This window comes from Pristiophorus japonicus, chromosome 11, assembly GCF_044704955.1.
Source record: "Pristiophorus japonicus isolate sPriJap1 chromosome 11, sPriJap1.hap1, whole genome shotgun sequence".
In the NCBI taxonomy this organism is placed as follows: domain Eukaryota; kingdom Metazoa; phylum Chordata; class Chondrichthyes; family Pristiophoridae; genus Pristiophorus; species Pristiophorus japonicus.
This window is the reverse complement of record NC_091987.1, coordinates 87333193-87355313: the sequence shown is the minus strand read 5'-3', so window position 1 is coordinate 87355313 and position 22121 is coordinate 87333193. Positions and strand designations below refer to the sequence as shown.

The following is a 22121-nucleotide window of genomic DNA, read 5'->3' as shown; positions in this document are numbered from 1 at the left end:
GAGTATGGATATTAAAAGTAGCAATGCAGGTTAACAGAGCCATTAAAAATGAAAATAAAGCACTAGTTCATCTCCAGATGAAGAGAATCCAAAAGCAGAGAAATTATGTTAAACTTGTATAGAACCTTGATTAGACGTCCTATAAATAAAGTGGACAATTCTGGTCCCCATAATACAAAAAGGATATAGAAGCACTATGCAAAGTGAAAAAATTTTTTATAAAGATAAGAGGATACAACTATATCGAAAAGACTGAACAGGTTTGGTTCTTTTCTCAGTTGACTTGATAGAGGTCTTTAATATTATGAAGGGGTTCGATAGTGTAGACATAGCGATGATGTTTCCACATATGGGGGAGTCCAAAAGTAGGGGCAAGGAATATAAGATAGTCACTAATAAATCCAATAAGGAATTCAGGGGAAACTTCATTAGAGTGTGGTGAGAATGTGGAATTCACTACCACAAGGAGTAGTTGAAGCGAATAGACTAGATGCATTTAAGGGGAAGCTAGATAAATACATGAGGGAGAAAGGAATAGAAGGCTATGTAGATGGGATGAAATCAATTAAATAGAGTGGGAGGAGGCTCATGTGGAGCATAAACAATTGCCAAACAGCCTATTTCTGTACTGTAAATTCTCTGGAATTCTACAATTATAATTTAAAAGCTGTAGTACTATGCAGTGTCAGAGCAAATCTGATAGTGAATTCTTTGTAATTCAGTTGTTGTTGGATAGTTGGCCGACATACCTGGCTTCGATAAAATTGTTTTTTGTATTTCACTTGAATATAAATTGCTAGTGGACAAAAGGCTGCATTCTTATCTGGTTGAATGTTGAACTTTGTAGTTTATCTGACAATGCTATTGTATGTCCCTCTCAGTGATCCACCTGTCAGTCTCATCAGTTCAGAATTGAGCCAATAGTGATTCCTGTGTATTCACCAGGCTTCAAAGTCAAACAGCTGATGGTGCATATTGTACAATATACCAATTCCAACTGGTGTTCAAATGAATAATACAACTCAAGTCAAAAAAATGTTGTCAAATTGAAATGTGTTTAATTGCCTGCATCACTAACGCCTTAAAGGAAAGCTTGAAAAATGATATGTTGCAATAATAATATAGACAATGGAAAATTGAAAGATTAACTGGGCTCGTACAGATTTGATGTGTCCTATGTGATGGTTATTGAGTCAGTTGTATAACTTGGATTAGCGTGGTTGTGTACATTGTAAACCATGGTATAAAATCTTGTTTTAATCTTTTGTTGTAACAATCATGAGAATAAGCGACAGTGTCAGCGATGGCTCAGTGGTAGCATTCTCACCTTTGAGTCATAAGATTGTGGGTTCAAGCCCCATTGCAGAGAAATGAGCACTTAATCTAGGCTCATGTTTCAGTGCAGTACTGAGGAGGTGCTGCACTATCGGAGGTGCCTTATTTCAACTGAGACATTAAATTGAGGCCCCCGTCTGAACCCTCAAGTGCACATTAAAAACACATTCCATGGCACTATTTGAAGAACAGGAGATTTCTCCCAGTGTCATGGACAGACATCACTAAAAAAAACAATTTATCTCATCATTTATCTCATCATTTGTCTCGTTGCTATTTGTAGGACCTTGCTGTGTGCAAAATGTTGCAGGATTTTTCTACATTACAATAGTGACTACACTTCAGAAACACTGTGAAGCACTTTGGGTTGTTTGAGGACATTTAAGCACACTACATAAATGCAAGTTCTTTCTTACCTCTCTTTGAAGGTGCTGGCATTTTTATGTTTAAATCTACAAATGGTTATCCTATCCACTTTCTCCAGTGCTTCAATATCCTTCTTGTGGTATGAAGACCAGAACTGCGCACAGAAATGAACATCGAAACTTATTTTCCAAGTGTCAAAGGGATAGAGTTGCGGTGAGAAAAGTAATGCAGATAAAGCAAATGACGTTGGAAAACCAGGAGAACAATTATGAGAAATAAAAAATTTGAAGACAGTGTAGTATTACTGAGGCAAGTGATTAGAATTATATTCCATAGAGAAGTACACAAAAACCATTCTTGCATTTTAAACTTTGGGTTTTAATTACTTTGGTTCAATCTAATAGAAATAATGGCAAAATCTCTGATATTTTTCCTCCCTTTTTAATTATTTCTATAATTTTAGTCTCAACAGGTGATAGAGGTTGAAAAACAAGCTCATTTAGTAGTTTTAACATTCTTACAGCTTCTATTTGTTCAGATGACATCCTTTGTGACTGACAAAGGCAAACTATCCCTCCTCATCCTTCTTGACTTGTCTGCAGCCTTTGACACGGTTGGCCACTCCTCCGATGCCTCTCCATCGTCTCCCAGCTGGGTGGGCCTGCACTTGCCTGGTTCCATTCTTATCTATCTAATCGTAGCCAGAGAATCACCTACAACAGCTATTCTTCCCGCCCCACATTGTTATCTCTGGTGTCCCCCAAGGATCTATCCTTAGCCCCCTCCTATTTCTCATCTGCATATTGCTCCTCGGCGACATCATCTGAAAACACGGTCAGTTTCCACATGTACACTGATGACACCCAGCTCTACCTCACTACCACTTTTCTCGACCCCTCCATGGTCTCTAAATTGGCAGACTGCTTGTCCAACATCCAGTTCTGGATGAGCAGAAATTTTCTCCAGTTGAATATTGGGAAGCCATTATTTTCGGTCCCCGCCACAAATTCCATTCCCTAGCCACTGACTCCATCCCACTCCCCAACTTCTATCTGAGGCTGAACCAGACTGTTCGCAATCTTGGTGTCATACTAAGACCGCCTATTTCTACCTCGGTAACATCGCCCATCTCCGTTCTTGCCTCAGCTCATCTGCTGCTGAAGCCCTCATCCATGCCTTTGTTATTTCTAGACTTGACTATTCCAACGCACTCCTGGCTGGCCTCTCACATTCTACCCTATGCAAATTAGAGGTGATCCAAAACTCGGCTGCCCGTGTCCTAACTCGCACCAGGTCCCGCTCACCATCACCCCTGTGCTCACTGACCTGCATTGGTTCCCGATTAAGCAACGCCTCAATTTTAAAATTCTCAATCTTGTTTTCAAATTCCTCCATGGCCTCGCCCCTCCCTATCTCTAATCCCCTCCAGCCTCACTATCCCCCGAGATGTCTGCGCTACTCTAATTCTTTTGAGGATCCCTAATTGTAATCACTCAAACATTCGTGGCCGTGCCTTCTGTTGCCTAGGCCCCAAGCTCTGGAACTCTGTCTAAACCTCTCCGCCTCTCGACCTCTCTTTCCTCCTTCAGGACGCTCCTTAAAACCTACCCCTTTGACCAAGCCTTTGGTCACCTGCCCTAATTTCTCCTTTTGTGGCTCAGTGTCAAATTACTAATTACTCCTGTGAAGCACCTTGGGTTGCTTAGCTACATTAAAGGTGCTATATAACTACAAGTTGTTGTTGTAGCATATTGTAGTTAACAGTATTACTACTTATTGAACCATTTTGTTACAATATTATGTTTATAATCTCCTTACATTTGTCAGAAATCCCATAATAGACCATATTTTTCTAGTTTTTCATATAATGCAAGTTTCAGACTTAATGATAAATGAGAAATAAATTGGAGGAAAAGCTTGGTAATACTTTTTCTTTTTGGAAAGATTTACGTGCTGAGTGTGTGGAAACATTGCTGGCTATTTCAGTAGGGAAGCTTGGAAATTTGAATGGAACTAGTGAACACTTGATGACAGATGGATGACTGTTTCTTGTTAGGAAAGATTTTGGATGCTGTTGAAGCACCTTTGTTCTGACAATACTGGAGATGTTTTCTTCCTAGTGCCTGACTGATGTGTGGAAGCCTTATGCCTTTATGGCAGTGTTGTCCATTAGAAATTGATGACTAGCCACAGATATTGGCTACAGCAATACCGTTTTAGCCACATACATTAATTTTAGTAGAAAAATGCCTTGCATACATTCACATCCAGATAAATGTACTTCACATGCCTAGATTTACTTAGTAAACATCTACCAGCTTCTGGTAATATAAATCTTGTTTTTGATACCAGGCTGCGTGACTAGGTGAGTGGACTATGAGAGAACATTTTGAACAAATTAAGCAGATAAGCATTGGAGGATGGAATTTATTGTGGCTAAATGTTACATTGGTAAAGAGAACATTATATGTGAACATAATAAATGGGGGTTAATTGACAGTGATGGAAAAGAGATGGGGATTAGTATGAATTTGTGGCAAAGTGAATTGGAAGTGCTGTCCAAACGATTCACTTCTGGGGCCGCTTCTGTCCGTTGTGTATATCAATGACATTAATATATGCCTAGAGGGAGTGATGTCAAAATTTGTAGATGATACCAAAATAGGAGATATAGTTAATTCTTTAGAAGACCCAACAGGTTCTTGAAAAGATGGGGAAAAATGGGCTAAAAAGTGCCAAATAAAATTCAGTGTGTTAGTGTCAGCTTTCAGTTTAAAAAAAAAAGCAGCAGGAATTATTCTCCAAATGGAAATGGGCTTGGTGCTATGGAAGAGCAGAGAGATTTTCAGAGTTACAGGTTCACAGATGTTAAAGGCAGCACCTCAGGTTAATAAGGCTGTTTAAAAAAAAAAGGCTAATGGAATTCTAGGTTTTATCTTGGGGTTAAGAATGTAAAACTAAAGCGATAATGGTAAGTTTATATAAATCTGGAAGGATGGGACAGGGTAGATAGAAGCAGACTGTTTCCAGTGTTTGAGGGGTCATGAACAAGGAGTCATCGATACAAGATCTAGAACAACTTCTAGAGCAAGAAAAACTTCTTTACACGGGTTATGGAATTCACTTTCAGGATTCGTTTCTGTCACAACAACTATGTCGAGATTAGATTGTATAGGTGGATGAAGAGAAAGGGCATAAAGGGATATGGGAACCAGGAAAGTGAATGTGATTAGGACTGTTGAGGGCAAACACTAACATGGACAGAGTTGACCGAATGGCCTGTTTCTGTAATGTACCTTCTATGCAAAATGTTGTTAACATCTGAAATAATTTTGATAAGCTTTCAGCAAAACAATTCCAATTTTAATTTGTTTTGCAGCGTGTACTATTAATATGTTGGAGGGATTACAGGGGGTGGGGTGGGGGGGAGGGAGAGGAAGTTGTCTCCTGGTTAAAATAACTCATCAAAAGCCATATAGATGAGCAGCATCAGTTCTTGTTGGCATGTTGGAAAACTGATCTGGATGTTTACTGACTTATGGTGAACCGTTGTGAAAGAGGGATTAAAAAGATTTAAAATAATTCCACCTATGCGAATACCTATAATTTCAGCACTAAAATATTTGATGTCTGCATTTTGACTTGCAGGTTATTTACTCCCAAGTAAATGGGTGACTTAAGTTTAGACCATGGATAATCTGAGGAATGAAACTTGTTAAGATTGATTTATAGTTTTCAGTGTCCAACAGGTCCAGAGAAATGGCTCTGAATTTGGTCAGGCCGATTTTATAAGTTTTTCAGTTTAGGTATTAAGCTGCAGAAGAAAGACTAAGAACTTGCATTTATATAGTGCCTTTCATGACCTCAGATGTCCTAAAACATTACACAGCCAATGAAGTACGGTTGAAGTATAGTCACTGTTGTAATGTAGAGAGACATGCAGTCAATTTTTGCATAGCAAGGTCCCACAAACAGCAATGAGATAAATGACCAGTTAATCTATTTTTCAGTGATGTCGGTTGAGGGATAAATCAAATGAAATAGCATACTAATTGCAAAGTCTTATGTAAATTGTCTGGTGTACCTTCATTGTTGTAAGGTTGACCCCAGAATACAAAATAAGTTCAATTTTAATCATAAATAATAAAAAAAATTAAACGCTTCATTTTTGCTCAGCCGATTGTCCCTTTTTCTCCTAACCATTTTTTTCTGTGTCCTTTTTTAAATTTTATTTTCTTATTTAACCTATCTTTCCTACACCTTTCTTTCTCTTTTAAAGTCAACATTTAAACCACTGTTCATTTCTCATTCCCTTGTTTCTTATGTAACTTCTAGGATTTCTGCCTTTTTAAAAAAAAAAATTACTGAATGGACACAAGTAAGGCATTTAGAATCCATTGCTGGACCCGGCAACTTTTGTAGTTGGATCCAGTCGAAATTTGGTGCTTAAGGGTTTTCAGAGGCATGTAAGATAAATTCAGCACTTTCAGAACAGTTACAAGATCTTGATGAATCCAGCACAGACTAATCATGTTCCTGTTGTATATATCTTCTACCTGCCTAAATAGTATGTTGGAATTAAAATTCACTTAAATTGAGATTTCCGAGCGATTCTACTTCTCACCCTGTAAACATCAAATTTTGTGAAGTTTTAGGTAAAAATATGGAAGGTCCCAGGTAGGTTTGATTATACATGGATAGGAATGTACGATCTTAGGATTTTAGATATATTTTGAGGGTGCATTTACACTGCAGAGACTGGTCTGAGACTTGTAGCTGAGTTCAGGTTTCAGCCAGGCAGAACCCTATTGACATTAATTACCTCTTGCCTGGCTGGAACTGTAATTCTGCGGTTTAGGAGAACGATCTGTGCAGAACTCTTTCCCCACAGTTAGAAATGTACATTTTTTGAGACTGAGGAAAGAAGAACACCAGTTTTGTTCTAAAATTGAATTGAGGTAAAGTGGGTTAAAAGTGCCACAGGATCCAAATAAACCTCTCGAGAACTTTGTAAACCACGTCTGCCACCGTACTGGAATTGCAATCCATGCAGGGTTAAACTAAAATAGTGCAAGACTATTGTGTTCAATGGCTGAAGGGTCAAAAACAAGAGGAACACAGATTTAAGGTGATTGGCAAAAGAACCAGAGGCAACATGAGGAAAATCTTTTTTATGCAACAAGTGGTTAGGATTGGGAATGCACTGCCTGATGGGTGGTGGATACTGATTCAGCAGTAGCCTTCAAAAGAGAATTGGATAAATACTTGAAGGAGAAAAAAATTGCATGGATATGGGGAAAGAGCGAGAGAGTGGGACTAACTCTTCCGAAAAGTCGGCATGGACTCGGTAGGCCGAAAGTCCTCCTTCTGTGCTGTACTATTCTATGATGCTGTTCTATGAATCTCACTCGCTTCACTCTCGAGTCAGGTTGAGCTCTGACTGGTTTTACACTGTTAAGTTTAAAGTTGGTGTGTAGCAGAAATGACATCATGCCAATGCTAAACTCTCAATGCAAATGTATGTAAGGTCTCATCTTGATGTAGCTAAAGAGTTTAGACAAAGAAAATAATCAGTTTCCTCGGTAGGAAGTGTTTAAGGAAATGGTGGGGGAAAAAGGGGTCAGTTTGTTTAATTAGCCCTTTTATTATAGCAGATTAGAAAAGCTTTGCTGTTGTCAGGTTAAATTTCAAGCTTGGTGAAAAATAAAACCTGTTAGCTTGTCAGCTAGCAATTGGGATGTTTCATGTCTACAGGATTTATCTTGAGTATATGAACTCATGACTCATGATTCCCAGAGGGCATTTTACTTTCTCTGTAATTCATTGATTGAGGAGATTTGGGTGTTGTGAAAAAAAGTTGTGGCTTACTTATCCAAGCCCTTGGCTATGGGAGGTTGCATTTGAGATGAAAGCACTGTGGGATTGGACTATTAGTTATTTAAACTGAAATGCTAAATTTTCTTTTGCCTGAACAGGTTATGTTCAGGACAAGAATGTAGTGTTTTGTGTAATCATTTTAGAATCATGTATAATTTTATAATGCTGATGGATGATTTCAGTCACTTGCTTTTTGTTGAATAGGTCAAATGTATCAGCAGTACCAGCAACCGGGATATGCACCTCAGCAGCAACAGCCACAGGCTCAGCCACAGTATGGACTGCAGTACTCGGGTGAGATAGCAATAAAAGGAGAAAGTCATCAGCATTGCCTTCAATTCTGATTCTTTCTATGAAAGTACCTATTTTGGAGCTTTTGGTAACTTTTTGCCATCTGACATTGTTGAGCACAAAAATAAAGTGCACCGGAAATCTAGTTCATTGCTCCCCTTTTAAACAAATGAGCAATTTAAGATGTGGTGTAAAAAAAAATAACATTTAAGCTAGCAGTCACATAAAAGGTCGAGCATATAGCAAAAGAGAGAGGGATTGGCCGTATTATAACTCAACTATATGATCACAAATCTCTTGCCACTTTGAACACAATAACAACAATGAACCAGGTTTTTTTCTGTCAGATGGGATCTGTGCTTAGATGTTAACTTTAGTATTAAATAAGTGAGTACCTGCATCAGTTCATTGTGGACTGGCAGCTTTTTTTCTTAGCTGCTGATTTAAACAGGTCAATTATTTAAGCAACTTTGTTTCTTGTGTAAATATGGAAGTCTGACTTAAACATAAGGGGGTAGCGTTTCCGTTTTGGGCGCAATCAGGAAATTGTGCCCTAATTGCGCGTGAAATTGAGCTGGTTAGGTTACAATTGAAGTTTCTGCTAGAATTCATTTTAACATAATCATAAACGTAAAATCTACCATAAACCAGTGCAATCAGGCAGCGTAATCGAACGTAATTGTTTATTTTTTTCCATTCTATTAAAAATGATTCCGTATTTAAGAGTGATATGCTGGTGCAGTTTCATTAATACAGTTGAAAATGCATTTATCACCAAAAGTATGCATTTTTAATAAGGGTGTCCAGTCCTCCACTTGAGATTAACCTGATTTAAAATCACTGAAAATAACTTAAAGACTATACTGAACCTTTAATAGTTTCATTGGTGTACACTAGTCAGTTTCTCAGCAAGTTAAATATTTTTTGATATGAGAAGACTTGTAAAACATGCCTACTAGTGCCTGTGCGCATAAGAAAATTAGCGCAGTTTGAAGAACCTTCCCGAACCAGCGCAGTCAACAGAATCTCGCAATTTCAACCTGGGGGTGGGGCTACTTTTGTGGGGCCTAATCCGGGCAAATTGAATCTTGAACCAGCGTAAAAGATCACGGAAACCACAAATGTAAATGGTTTAGGGCATAACTTGTATTTAAAATTCCTTGATCTTTTGCACTGGTTCGGCCGATTCTGCCAGGATTAAGCTGATATTAGCGTAAACAAGCGTATACTCGACCCCGAGTAGCTTTTGCGATGCTGTTCTAGTTATAATTGGCTGTGCGGTAACTCCACATCTCTTCATGTTGCAGAGAATGGATGCTATCATGGAGTAAGTCTCTTTCCTCAAGGCCTTTCAAACTGCACAGAAGTTGAAACAATGCAAATCAAATTAAATACAGACAAGTGTAAATGGACAATAAGAAAAAAATTGAGACATAATTACTCTATGCTATCTGAATAGCTGAGAGTGAAGTTAAAAGCATTCCCGACGTGTTAATGAACTTGGCATTTAATATGTCCAGTTGTTGCAGGCCATCAATCAAAGAGCAAAAAGAATGCTGAATTATATTACTAAACCAGTGAGTTGGAGAATGCCATGCTTAAATTGTGTAATACTCTGGTCAGACCACATTTGTACCGTTCAATTCTGGTCACTAAGGCTTGAGAAAAATAATCAGCTACGGTATTGCAAGCCAAACCTGATCCCTAGAGTCAGAACTTGAATCATGAGGAAAGACTGGAGAAAATTGGGCTTTTCAGCCTTGAAAGGAGGAACCTTTTAGAAATATGTAAGATTATACATGATACAACAACTTGCATTTATATAGCACCTTTTAACTTAGTAATCATCACAAGGTGCTTCACGGGAGTGTAAACAGACAAAAATTGACACGAGCCAAGGGAGGAGATATTGGGGTGGGTGAGTAAAAGCTTTGGGAAATAGGTCAGGTTTTAGGGAACGTCTTAAAGGAGGGAAAGAGGTGTAGAGGGAAATTCTAAAGCTTAGTGCCTAGATGGCTGAAGGCATGGCCACGAATGCTGGGACGAAGGAAGTGGGGGATGCACAAGAGGCAAGAATTGGAGGAATGCAAAGTTTCTGGAAGTTTGTAGGGCTGGAGAAGGTTACAAAGGTAAGGAGGGAAGAGGCCATGGAGAGAACATGAGAATTTTAAAAGCAAGGCTTTGGACAGGAAACCAACATCAGTCAGTGAGCACAGGGGTGATGGGTGAGCAGGATTTGGTGCAGGTTAGACGATGGGAAGCTGAGTTTTAGATGAGCTTATGTTTGTAGAGGGTGGAGGATGAGAGGCCAGTCAGAAGCACATTGAAGTAGTCGATTTTGGAGGTAACTGAAGTATGGAGGAGGATTTCAGCAGCGTATAAGCTGTTGCAGGGGCAGAGACCGGTGATGCTATGGAGGTGGAAGTAGGCGGTCTTTGTGATGGAAAAGTTAAATCTGGAACACTACTTCAATTTAAACTGTGAAGGAACGAAAGTTCAAACCAGAGAATGGGCAATTTAGGACCCATCCTAGAAAAGCTCAACTTTGCTCAGTTGGCTAAATAACAGAAGAGCTAGGCTATTTGAAGTGATTTGAAATGGCAAAGTTTCTAATTGGATGAAAGAATTGTTACAAACTTTTTCCTGACACAAACACCTTCTATTTCATTTTGTCTTGCACGACATAAGGTTTCTATTTGCTCCTCCATAAAGTACAGTTTTTCTTGCAACTACATAATATATATAACCACTAGGGAAATATATTTCGCTAGTGCTAGAAATTTTGAGTACTTTACATTGAACATACTTCTCCTATACTGATGTACCTTGTCAAAATGACTTTTATAGTATGGTATTGTGACCTGATGCCACTGGATATGAATGTGAGCTCATCCAAAACTCTGCTGCCTGTATCCGAACTCGCACTAAGTCCCATTCATCCTTGTGCTCTCTGACCTACATTAACTCTCAGTCCAAGATTTCAAAATTATTCTTCTCGTTGTCAAATCCCTCCATGGCTTCACCCCTCCCTATCGTTGTAACTTCCTTCAGCCCTGCAGCTCCCTGAGAACTCTGCGCCCCTCCAACTCAATCTTTTTCTGCACCCCCATTTCCTTTGCCTCACCATTGGTGGCCGTGCCTTTAGCCGTCTAGGCCATAAACTCTGGAATTCCCTACCTAAATCACTTGGCCTCATCTCCATTAAGATACTCCTTAAAACCTACATCTTTGACCAAGCTTTTAGTCATCTGTCCTAGTATCTCATCCTTTGACTTGATTTCAATTTTTTGTTTGATTACGCTTCTGTGAAGTGCCTTGGGACATTTTATTATGTTGAAGGCACAATATAAATGCAAGTTATTGTGAGATTGTTACTAAGAACGTAAGCATGTTCTGCCAAACATGTCACTTAAAATGAAATTTTACATTCATCCAGACACACTTCCTCCATATCTGTCATACTTGTGAAATAGAATTGCCATATTTCGAACAGGGTGTCCAGCTGTTTCAGACAGAACCAGAATATTATGCATGATAGCTATAAGTACCAAGCCAAAAGTCTGAAGTACAGTGGATCCTCTATAAACATGATCCTTGTGAGCCATATTATAGCAGAGGTAGTTGTGTGAGAATGCTTTCATGTTGTCTTTTGGTGTATGTGCTATGTTGAAGGAGAACTGTAATTCCACATACTTTATTCTACAATAAATGTTGGTTAGTGTTGATACAAAATTAGTCTCCCTACAGGAGACCATGTACCAATTTTGGAAAACATGAAAGTAGAGCTAACATTTTTAAAACTCCTGAGCGAACTATTAAGATTAAAATTTTATAGTAACAACCTTACTACTATCAGCATACATCATAAATTGTTAATTTGCCCTTTTTGAACAAACCGTCAATGAATCCGGACCAGTTTAGGCATGTATACACTGGAAGATGAATTTGCTGCCTGGAGATTGTTTCAGTTCAAATACTTATGATTTGTTTCTTTTAAACACAAATATCATACATAAGGGGGAGGAGAGAGATTACTTTCAATATTAAGTTGTGTTCTCCCAACACTTCAAGGAAGTGTTGGATTATTTATTCCTGGGGGATTTCTATTTGTGTGTAAGTCTCAACAACTGCTACGAATCCTACCATTTTTGCATTTCCCGCATATAGAAAAAACCTGCTTTGATGTATTCAGCAACACTTCTGACTGACTGCAATTGAGATGTAGTCAAATGTTTTAGAACCTGAATAGCTTTCAGCAACTGAAGCAGAAAACCTGACAAAAAATGTTTTTTTAATTTTAAATCTAGTGCATTTTAATACCCATTTTAATGACTAGACTTTTTAATGGAGGTTTAACCCATCCATCGGTGCAAATTTTCCATAGGATTTGCTGAGTAAACTTGTGATCTCAGACAGCAATTATATTTTACATTACTATGCCAGTCTTCTGTTAAGACCATGTACAATGTGTAATGGATGCAATTGCATCACTTGCAGAAGGATCTTCATGCTGTGTTTACTATTATAGCTGCATAAATACGTTATGAAAATCACCAGAATAGATTTGCTGAATCACAATCAGTCCAGACTCTCTCATCTACACTGATTTAATCATGGTGGTGATCTAGTGCTGGAAAATGTTGTCCGCTCAAGTGTAACACAGGAGCCAGTAACACCCCATAATCAATAGCAGCAATTTGTACTAGTTTACCAGTTCATGTCCAACTCCTTCAGTTGATGGATGATGTCAGTAAGTGGATATAATGTGCCTGATTCAATTATAATGATCACACCCACTAGGCATGCTGGCATTCTCTGAAATTAGAGCACAACTTTACATTCATGTAATCCGCTCAATACAGCTGAGGCACCTTTAATAATGCTGTTTCTGGAAGGTATGACCGTGCCGTAAACTTCTCTGTCACTCATTAGACAGATGTCCGCTGGTAAATGGAGGAATTTAGGGACGTCTAAACTTCTGTTTGGAGAATGGTCTCCATGTGCAGCTCTCCTGCTTTTGGACTTGTGGTTCCACTTTTAATTGCGGGCCCACAGAGAGCAAACACGAGACTGCTACCGTGTCTACATATCATTTCCCTTGTACCAGCACTAAAATATTGCTGTGGGTCTATGATGCCATCGGTTCCTGGAATCTGGGCTTGTTTACATTGCGCTGTTCAGATGATGCAATGAGGCCCCCACATCTGCAGTTAGCTGCATTCTTGTAATATAAAAGTCTCTGTATCTCCTTTCATTTTTTTAAAAAAAAGGTAATTTATGTGTTAAATCAAATAAATCAAAATGTTCATCTTGTAAGTTAAATGCTGGAGGTGTGAGGAGAAAACAGGCATGTAGATACAACTCTTGAATCCTGCAAGCTTGAGCATGGCTATCAATATTGTTACTTTTTCCCCTTAACTGACTCTCTTCCATGAAGTGGGTTTCGCACTTGCCTTGGCCATGCTTATGTATACATCATTTTATTTTTGTCCATATTTCTTGGATGTCTCTTTACAATGACCAAGATAGATGAGGGGAAATTACTGATAGGAAATGCACGAGCACTTGTGGGGGCGGTGAAGGATTTTTACTCTGCACTTGCTGGCTTGTGAAACTGATCTTAATATAAAGAAGACATTTTTACAAGCCAGCAGTACTTGCATAAGAAGCATTTGATATCTGATTTCCTACTAAACTTTCAGAACCAGACATATCTTGCACCTATGCACTTCCTATTAGTCGCATACATATGGAGAAGGTTACAGTGCAAGGTATAATGCCTTGCTAAATGGTAAATATAAGGGAGGCTGTATAACCCCATAATATTAGAGTATTAAATAGGAAATGCTGGATGAATTGAAACCTTGCCACATTTGCACTCTTAAGCATAGAATATTGGGTTGAGACAACGTTTCCAGGGTCAGTTGGGTCATAAGAACATAAGAAATAGGGAGCAGGCCATTTGGTCCTTCGAGCTTGCTCCGCCATTTAATAAGATCATGGCTGATCTGATTATGGACTCAGCTCCACTTCCCTGCCCGCAACCCATAACCCTTTATTCCCTTATCGCTCAAAAATCTGTCTACGCCTTAAATATATTCAATAACCCAGCCTGCACAGCTCTCTGGGGCAGAGAATTCCACAGATTTACAATCCTCTGAGGGAAGAAACTCCTCCTCATCTCAGTTTCAAATGGGCGGCTCCTTATTCTGAGAATATGCCCCCTAGTTTTAGTTTCCTCTACGAGTGAAAATATCCTCTCTGCATCCACCTTGTCGAGCCCCCTCACTATCTTATATGTTTCGATAAGATCACCCCTCATTCTTCTGAACTCAAATGAGTATAGGCTCAACCTATCTTCATAAGTCAAGCCCCTCATCTCCGGAATCAACCTAGTGAACCTTCTCTGAACAGCTTCCAATGCAAGTATATCCTTTCTTAAATACGGAGACCAAAACTGTATGCAGTACTCTAGGTGTGGTCTCACCAATACCCTGTACGGTTGTAGCAGGACTTTTATGCTTTTATACTCTATCCCCCTTGCAATAAAGGTTAACATTTCATTTGCCTTCCTGATTACTTGCTGTACCTACATACTAACTTTTTGTGTTTCATGCATAAGGACCCCCAGGTCCCTCTGTACTGCAGCAGTTTGCAATTTTTCTCCATTTAAATTATAATTTGCTTTTCTATTTTTTTCTGCCAAAGTGGATAACCTCACATTTTCCCACATTATGGCCCCAAGTTTCCACATGATTTGCTCCTGATTTTTAGGAGCAACTGGTGGAGAACGGAATATCTTAAAAATCGGAATTCTCCACATTTAAGTTTTCTGCAGTTCTAGTCAAGTAGAACAGTTTCACTTTTGAACAGAATTTTTTTTTCAAAAGGGGGCGTGTCCGGCCACTGAACCTGATTTGAAAGTTTCCACAGTGAAAACGTACTCCAAACTAACTTAGAATGGAGTAAGTGAAGATTTTTGTAAGCTTGAAAAAACCTTGTCTACACATTAAAAAATCAGGCGCAGGTTACAAATTAGGCGTCGGGAACGAGGGGGGGAAGGGAAGTCATTAAATTCTACAATCAATCCTTAGTTATACTTATACTTATACAAATATTATAAAAATAAATCCAACCTGAATAAAAATTTATAAGCAAAGAAAAGATTAAATAAACCATGTTCCTACCTGTGTGAAAGTGCTTCAGGCAGGCCTTTCAGGCAGCCGTTTGCCGTCTGGCCCGACCGACGGCAGGGGGGGATGGAGGGAGGGAGAATGCTGCAAGAAGCCTCAGTACTTGAGGCAGCCGTTTGCCGTCGGGCCTGACGGACGGCAGGGGGAGAAAGCTGCAAGAAGCCTCAGTGCTGATCATGGAAGGGCAATGTGGTTTTATTAAACAATGTTAAAAATTGAACAGCTACAAAGAATTTGAATAGTCTCAAACAAGTGCATGTGTCCCGTTTATCACAGTCTATCTTTAATTACAGAATGCACTCCCTCAACCTCACACACAGAAATATCAAGAAAATTAAAATGCAAGCCTTTGCAAGGGTTCAATAAACAAATTTTTACTTTTTCTGCAGCACTTTTTAAAATGGCCGAGTGCCAATGTTTACTTCAGACTGCGCGTGCGCGAACGCTCCAACGCGCACGCGCAGGGTTGCCAGCACAAAAAAAACTCATTTAAATTGTACCCGCCCCCTCCTACTTACAAAATCGGCGCGAGTGGTAGGCTCCGCCCTCTGTGCGCCCCACCAAGCAGACATCGAGCTGCAAAGCGCTCGAGAATAGCGCGTTTTTTTTCATGCGCCGTTTTCGGCGCGAAAAACGGGAGCCCAGCTCGGAAGGGCGCCTGTTTTGCCGCATGTGGAAACTTGGGGCCTTTACTCCATCTGCTAATTTTTTGCCCACTCACTTAGCCTGTCTATCCCTTTTCAGATTTTTTGTGTCCTCCTCACAATTTGCTTTCCCACCCATCTTTGTATCATCAGCAAACTTGGCTACATTACACTCGGTCCCTTCATCCACGTCATTAATATAGATTGTAAATAGTTGAGGCCCCAGCACCGATTCCTGCAGCACCCCACTAGTTACTGTTTGCCAACTTGAAAATGACCCATTTATCCTGACTCTCTCTCTTCTGTTAGTTAGCCAATCCTCTATCCATGCTAATATATTACCCCCAACCCCGTGAACTTTTATCTTTTGCAGTAACCTTAGCGAATTCCTTCTGGAAATCCAAATACATGACATCTACTGGTTCCCCGTATTTTCCACCCTCCTCGTTACATCCTCAAAGAACTCCAGCAAATTTGTCAAACATGATTTCCCTTTCATAAAACCATGCTGACTCTGCTTGACTGTGTTATGATTTTCTAAATGTCCTGCTACTACTTACTTGATAATGGACTCTAGCATTTTCCCAATGACACATGTTAGGCTAACTGGTCTACAGTTTCCTGCTTTCTGTCTCCCTCCTTTCTTAAATAGGGGAGTTACATTTGCGGTTTTCCAATCTGCTGGAACTGCCACAGAATCCAGGGAATTTTGGTAGATTACAACCAGTGCATCCACTATCTCTGCAACCACTTCTTTTAAGACCCTAGGATGCAAGCCATCAGGTCCAGGGCACTTGTCTGCCTTTAATCCCATTATTTTACCGAGTACTACTACTTTAGTGATAGTGATTGTATTACGTTCCTCCTTCCCAAGGGTCATCTTGAGCTATCAGTCAAGTGTTCCTCACATTAACCTAAATAATGGTCACTGGATTTCAAAGTAAAATTATAGAATCATAGAATCTTGCAGCACAGGAGGCCAATTGAATTGTTATGCCTGTGCCGGCTCTTTGGAAAAAGCTGTACAATTTAGTCCCACATCCCAGCTTTTTCCCCATAACTCTGCAAATGACTCTTCAAGTACCTGTCCATTTGCCTTTTGAAAGTGCTTATGGAATCTGCTTCAGATTTCAGGTAGTGTATTCCAGATCTTAACAACCCTCTGGGGGAAAAAAGATCTTATTTCCCCTCTAGTTCTTTTGCCAATTATTTTAAATCTATGACCTCTGGTTACTGACCAACTTGCCCGAGGAAACAGTTTCTTGCTATTTGCTCTATCAAAACCCCTCGTTATTTTGAATACTTCTATTAGGTTTCCTCTTAACCTTTTCTGCTCTAAGGAGTACAATCCCAGCTTCTCCAATCTTTCCACATCCCTGGTATTGGCATCATACTGATATAAACCTCCTCTGTACCATCTCCAAGCCCTTTGGCACCCTTCCTAAAGTGTGGTGTCCAGAATTGTACTCATTGATTATGTTTGAAGAGCTTTCGAGACATTGCCAAGATATGGTAGAGCATTATAAAAATGCAAATCTTAATCTTTTTCCTGGTTGGTTGAACTGGAATTTACTCCACCTGCAAGTATTTGTTGCTTGAGTTAGTCAGACTTAGTACTGATGCAGTAGACAAACCGGGGAAGTGAAATAATGGTCCAGAATTTACTGTAACCAGCGAATGTACGCCATTTGCCATTTAATTTCCATGAGATATTGCACTGGAAGTTGCTGTACAGGGCATCTGCGACCGTGGGAACAGGGCAAACAACTGTGTATTTCCATCACCAATCAGATTGAAGTATTGTGAAATGAACAGCAGAACATCTGAACCAGGAAGTGTAAGTTAGAATATTGAATTCAATGTCAAATCAGGTACAGAAAGTGAAATAAAGAGAGGGAAATAAAAATTGGATTGAGAAAAAAGTTTTTTTTTAAATTCTTTACTTTAAAAAAAAATCCAACAACAATTAAAAGCTGAAGGAATGAGATTCTACACTTGTCATAGTTAATTTTCAGTGCCAGTAATTAAGACTTATCATACCATTAAAAATGGTACTTAGCCTGAAATGGACTAGCCCTAACTTTCTATGGCGAGATTAGTTTGTACCTACCATGCAAGTACAGAAACTTCACAATGTTCAATGCATTTGAATGGTGAGCCAGACAGCAAGATGCCGTTTTCGCGAAGCTAAAGGTAGAGCGGCACATCTCAGACAGCAACTTCAGGATTTTCGCATTTATCCACTTATCTGTCCTTGCCTGAAGTTGCTGTGCAATTTGCGCATAAATAATAGTAGGCACCGTTGGCCCCTCTGTTATTTTGACAGTAAATTCTGACCAATATGTTTGAGGGGAAAAAAGTAGAGCTGAACAATATTTATGTGCAAGCTAAATTCAGAGTCAAATTTTGAATTGAGAAATTGGAGTCCTAAGGGCATTTGTGCAAAATCTAACTGGTATTGAAGGTTTAATAGTTCAACACTGAATAATAAAAAGTAATGATGTGGAACCGTACCGAGTGGATTTTTTAAATTATTATTGTGTTTAGTTATAGTAAAGATTACTCATTTTTATGTTTCTCCTTTTTTTTCCCTCCAGGTTATAACCAACAACCATCCTCTCAACAGCAAGCTCAACAGTTCCAAGCTTATAATCAGCAAGCATCCCAAGCTCCTGCACCTGGATTCTCCACCCAGGCCCAGCAAATGCCATCACAGCCTGCTCAGCAGTACCAAGCAGGCTCCTATCCACCACAGAATTATACAACACAAGCTTCTCAGCCTGCTAACTACACAATGCCACCTGCCTCCCAGCCTGGTATAACTCCAAATCAACCTGGGGCTTACCAACCAAGGCCAGGTTTCACACCTTCCCCAGGAAGCAATGTGACACCACCACCTTCTGGATCCAATCCATATGCACGTAATCGCCCCCCATTTGCTCAGGGGTACACCCAGCCTGGCCCAGGCTATCGGTAAGGCTCTGTAGTTGTTGGGAAAGCTGCAAGCCCACTTACAGCTGTTAGGTAATAATTTCCATCCATGCACACTGATTCCAAACTTTTTTTTTGATCTGAAAACAGTTTATAATCTAAAGCAGAGCAAACCCTTCTAGTAGCTTCTGAATAATGGATTTTGTTTGCTGGGGAAAGAGACCAAATAGATTTGTTTTCTTTGATTTTCTGCTTTCAAACTTATCAGCATCATAGCATAAAAAAACTTTTATTGAAACACTACCTAAACATGTGTTAAGTGATTTTGAGGTTGTAGACTGCCTTGGCAAAAGAACAAAGAAATTTAACAATAGTTTGGAAGTAGACCACGGATGTGATTCATTTTTATTGTTGAATGGATAACAAAATGTACTGAGTGAGATCCTGATTGAATTGAGATTAGAAGTTAATATGTACAAAAAAGTAACATTCTTCTGGGAAACTAATAAAGATGTTGAAACTTATAATTGATTTTATTTCAACTTATTTGTTGTCTGGGCTATAACTTGCATGTTTGATTTTAGTATCAATTAGGTTTTTGTTCATTGTCTAATCTTCAAAAAAAGAACAAGAATCATCCTGAGAGTCACTGTCCTTTCAAATGTTCATACTTTGTCTCGGGCGGGTGGGGGGGGATCTTATCCAATCCCGACCATCTGCCTCATTTTGAGCAGATCCTTAATTTTATTTTTCCTCTGCAAAGTGAACAGGTAGTTTCAAAACAAAAAGCAAAGATCAAGTAGCTATTCATTGCTTCTTCGATCCCAGGAACAGTCATTGATTAGTCATTCTTTTCCCAGTATTTTATTGTATTTTTGTCAAGTATTCAAAAATTTTAATAGCATCTAATTGTCAGCAGTATTTTACTCGAGTCTATCAAGCTGTCAACGCGTCTTTGGAAATATATTCAAGTCACTGGCAAAGCATTTACGCTTTTTTGGTACGACCAGAAAAGCTATAGGGGTAATGATAACCAGAGTGACAGGAAGGGACAGAGCGTACAAATAAAGAGTGCACCAGCAAATAGGGTCAGCATAGGTTAAAAATGATGCAAAGACAAAAGTAAAGGCTCTTTATCTGAATGCATGCAGCATTCGTAACAGGATCGATGAATTGACAGCACAAATAGAAATAAATGGTTATGATCTGATAGCTATTACGGAGACGTGCTTGCAAAGTGACCAAGGCTGGGAACTGAATATTCAGGGCTATTTGAGAGGAAGGATAGGCAGAAAGGAAAAGGAGGTGGGCTGGCTCTGTTAATAAAGGATGAGATCAGTACAGTGGTGAGAAACGATCTTGGCTCGGAAGATCAAGATATAGAATCAGTTTGAGTGGAGATAAGAAATAGTAAGGAAAGAAGTTACTGGTGGGAGTAGTCTATAGGCCCCCTAACAATAGCTGCACTGTAGGACAGAGTATAAATCAATAAATAATGGGGGCTTGTAAGAAAGGTTCTGCAATAATCATGGGAGATTTTAATCTACATATAGATTGGCAAAGGTAGCCTTGAGGATGAGTTCATACTGTAATTGGACGGTTACTTAGAACAATACGTTGTGGAACCAACCAGGGAACAGGCTATTTTAGATCTGGTAATGTGTAATGAGACAGGATTAATTAAGGATCTCATAGTAAAGGATCCACTAGGGAAGAGTGATCATAACATGATAGAATTTTTCATTCAGTTTGAGGGTGAGAAACTTGGGTCTGAAACTAGTATATTAAACTTAAATAAAGGCAATTACAAAGGTATGAAGACAGTTGGCTAAAGTGGACTAGGAAAATAGACGAAAGGGTAAGATGGTAGATAAGGAGTGGCAGACATTTAAGGAGCTATTTCTTAACTCTCAACAAAGATATATTCCAGAGAAAGAAAGACTCTAATAGAAGGATGAACCATCCGTGGCTAATTAAGGAAGTTAAGGCTCTATCAAATTGAAAGAAAATGCATACAATGTTGTGAAGATTAGTGGTTGGCTAGAAGATTGGGAAATCTTTAGAAACCAGCAAAGGATAACTAAAATAATAATAGAGAGAAAATAGACTGAGTAAACTAGCAAGAAATACAAAAACAGACATTAACAGCTTCTACAAGTATACAAAAAGGAAGAGAGTAGCCAAAGTAAACATTGGTCTCTTAGAGGATAAGACTGGGGAAATAATGGGAAACAAGGAAATGACAGAGACTTTGAACAAATATTTTGTATCTGTCTTCACAGTAGAAGACACTAAAAACATCCCAATAATAGTTGATAATCAAGGGGAAAAAGGGAGGGAGGAACTTAAAAGCAATTACTGTCACCAGAGAAAATGTACTAGGCAAACTAATGGGACTAAAGGCTGACCTGATGGCCTGCATCCTAGGGTCTTAAAAGAAGTGGCTGCAGTGATAATGGATGCATTGGTTGTAATCTTCCAAAATGTCTTAGATTCTGGAAAGATCCCAACGGATTGGAAAAGCACACATTTGATACCCCTATTCAAGAAAGGAGGGAGACAGAAAGCTGGAAACTGTAGACCAGTTAACCTAACATCTGTCATTGGGAAAATGCTGGAATCCATTATTATGAAGTGGTAGCAGGACATTTAGAAAATCATAATACAATCAAGCAGAGTTAACATGGTTTTATGAAAGGGAAATAGTGTTTGACAAATTTATTAGAGTTCTTTGAGGATGGATAGAGGGGAACCAGTAGATGTACTGTATTTGGATTTCCAAAAGGCATTCGATAAGGTGCCACATAAAAGGTTACTGCACAAGATAAGAGCTCACTATGTTGGGGTAATATATTAGCATGGATAGAGGATTGGCTAACTAACAGAAAACAGAGAGTCTCGGGATAAATGGGGCATTTTCAGGTTGGCAAACTAACAAGTGGGGTGCCACAGGGATCAGTGCTGGGGTTTCGACTATTTACAATCTATATTAATGACTTGAATGAAGGGAATCGAGTGTACTGTAGCCAAATTTGCTGACGATACAAAGGTGGGTGGGAAAGCGAGTTGTGAGGAGGACACAACGAGATATAGACAGGCAAAGGGATATAGACAGGCTAAGTGGGTGGGCAAAAATTTGGCAGATGGAGTATAATGTAGGAAAATGTGAGGTTATCCACTTTGATAGGAAGAATAGAAAAGTAAAATATTATTTAAATGGAGAGACTACAGAATGCTGTGGTACAGAGGGATCTGGGTGTCCTCGTACATAAAACACAAAAAGTTAGCATGCAAATACAGCAAGTAATTAGGAAGGCAAATAAAATGTTGGCAAGGGGATGGAGTATAAAAGTAGGGAAGTCCTGCTACAACGTTACACGGTGTTGATGAGATCACACCTAGAGTACCATGTACAGTTTTGGTCGTCTTATTTAAGGAGGGATATACTTGCATTGGAGGCAGCTCAGAGAAGGTTCACTAGGTT

At 39.2% G+C, this 22121-nt stretch overlaps 1 protein-coding gene across 5 annotated transcripts in view; it reads left to right on the top strand.

Moving 5' to 3' along the window:
• tfg (trafficking from ER to golgi regulator) overlaps positions 1 to 19164 on the top strand; it is a 223374-nt gene extending 204210 nt beyond the window's left edge. For 4 of the 5 annotated variants that reach the window (XM_070893680.1, XM_070893679.1, XM_070893678.1 and 1 more), the window contains 2 exons: positions 7783 to 7872; positions 18304 to 19164. In XM_070893680.1, coding sequence (XP_070749781.1) covers positions 7783 to 7872; positions 18304 to 18683 — 470 coding nt within the window. In that variant the 3' untranslated portion in view covers positions 18684 to 19164. The remainder of the gene's footprint in view (positions 1 to 7782; positions 7873 to 18303) is intronic. The other variant, XM_070893681.1, reaches the window with a different exon arrangement.
• The last annotated feature ends 2957 nt before the right edge of the window (positions 19165 to 22121 follow it).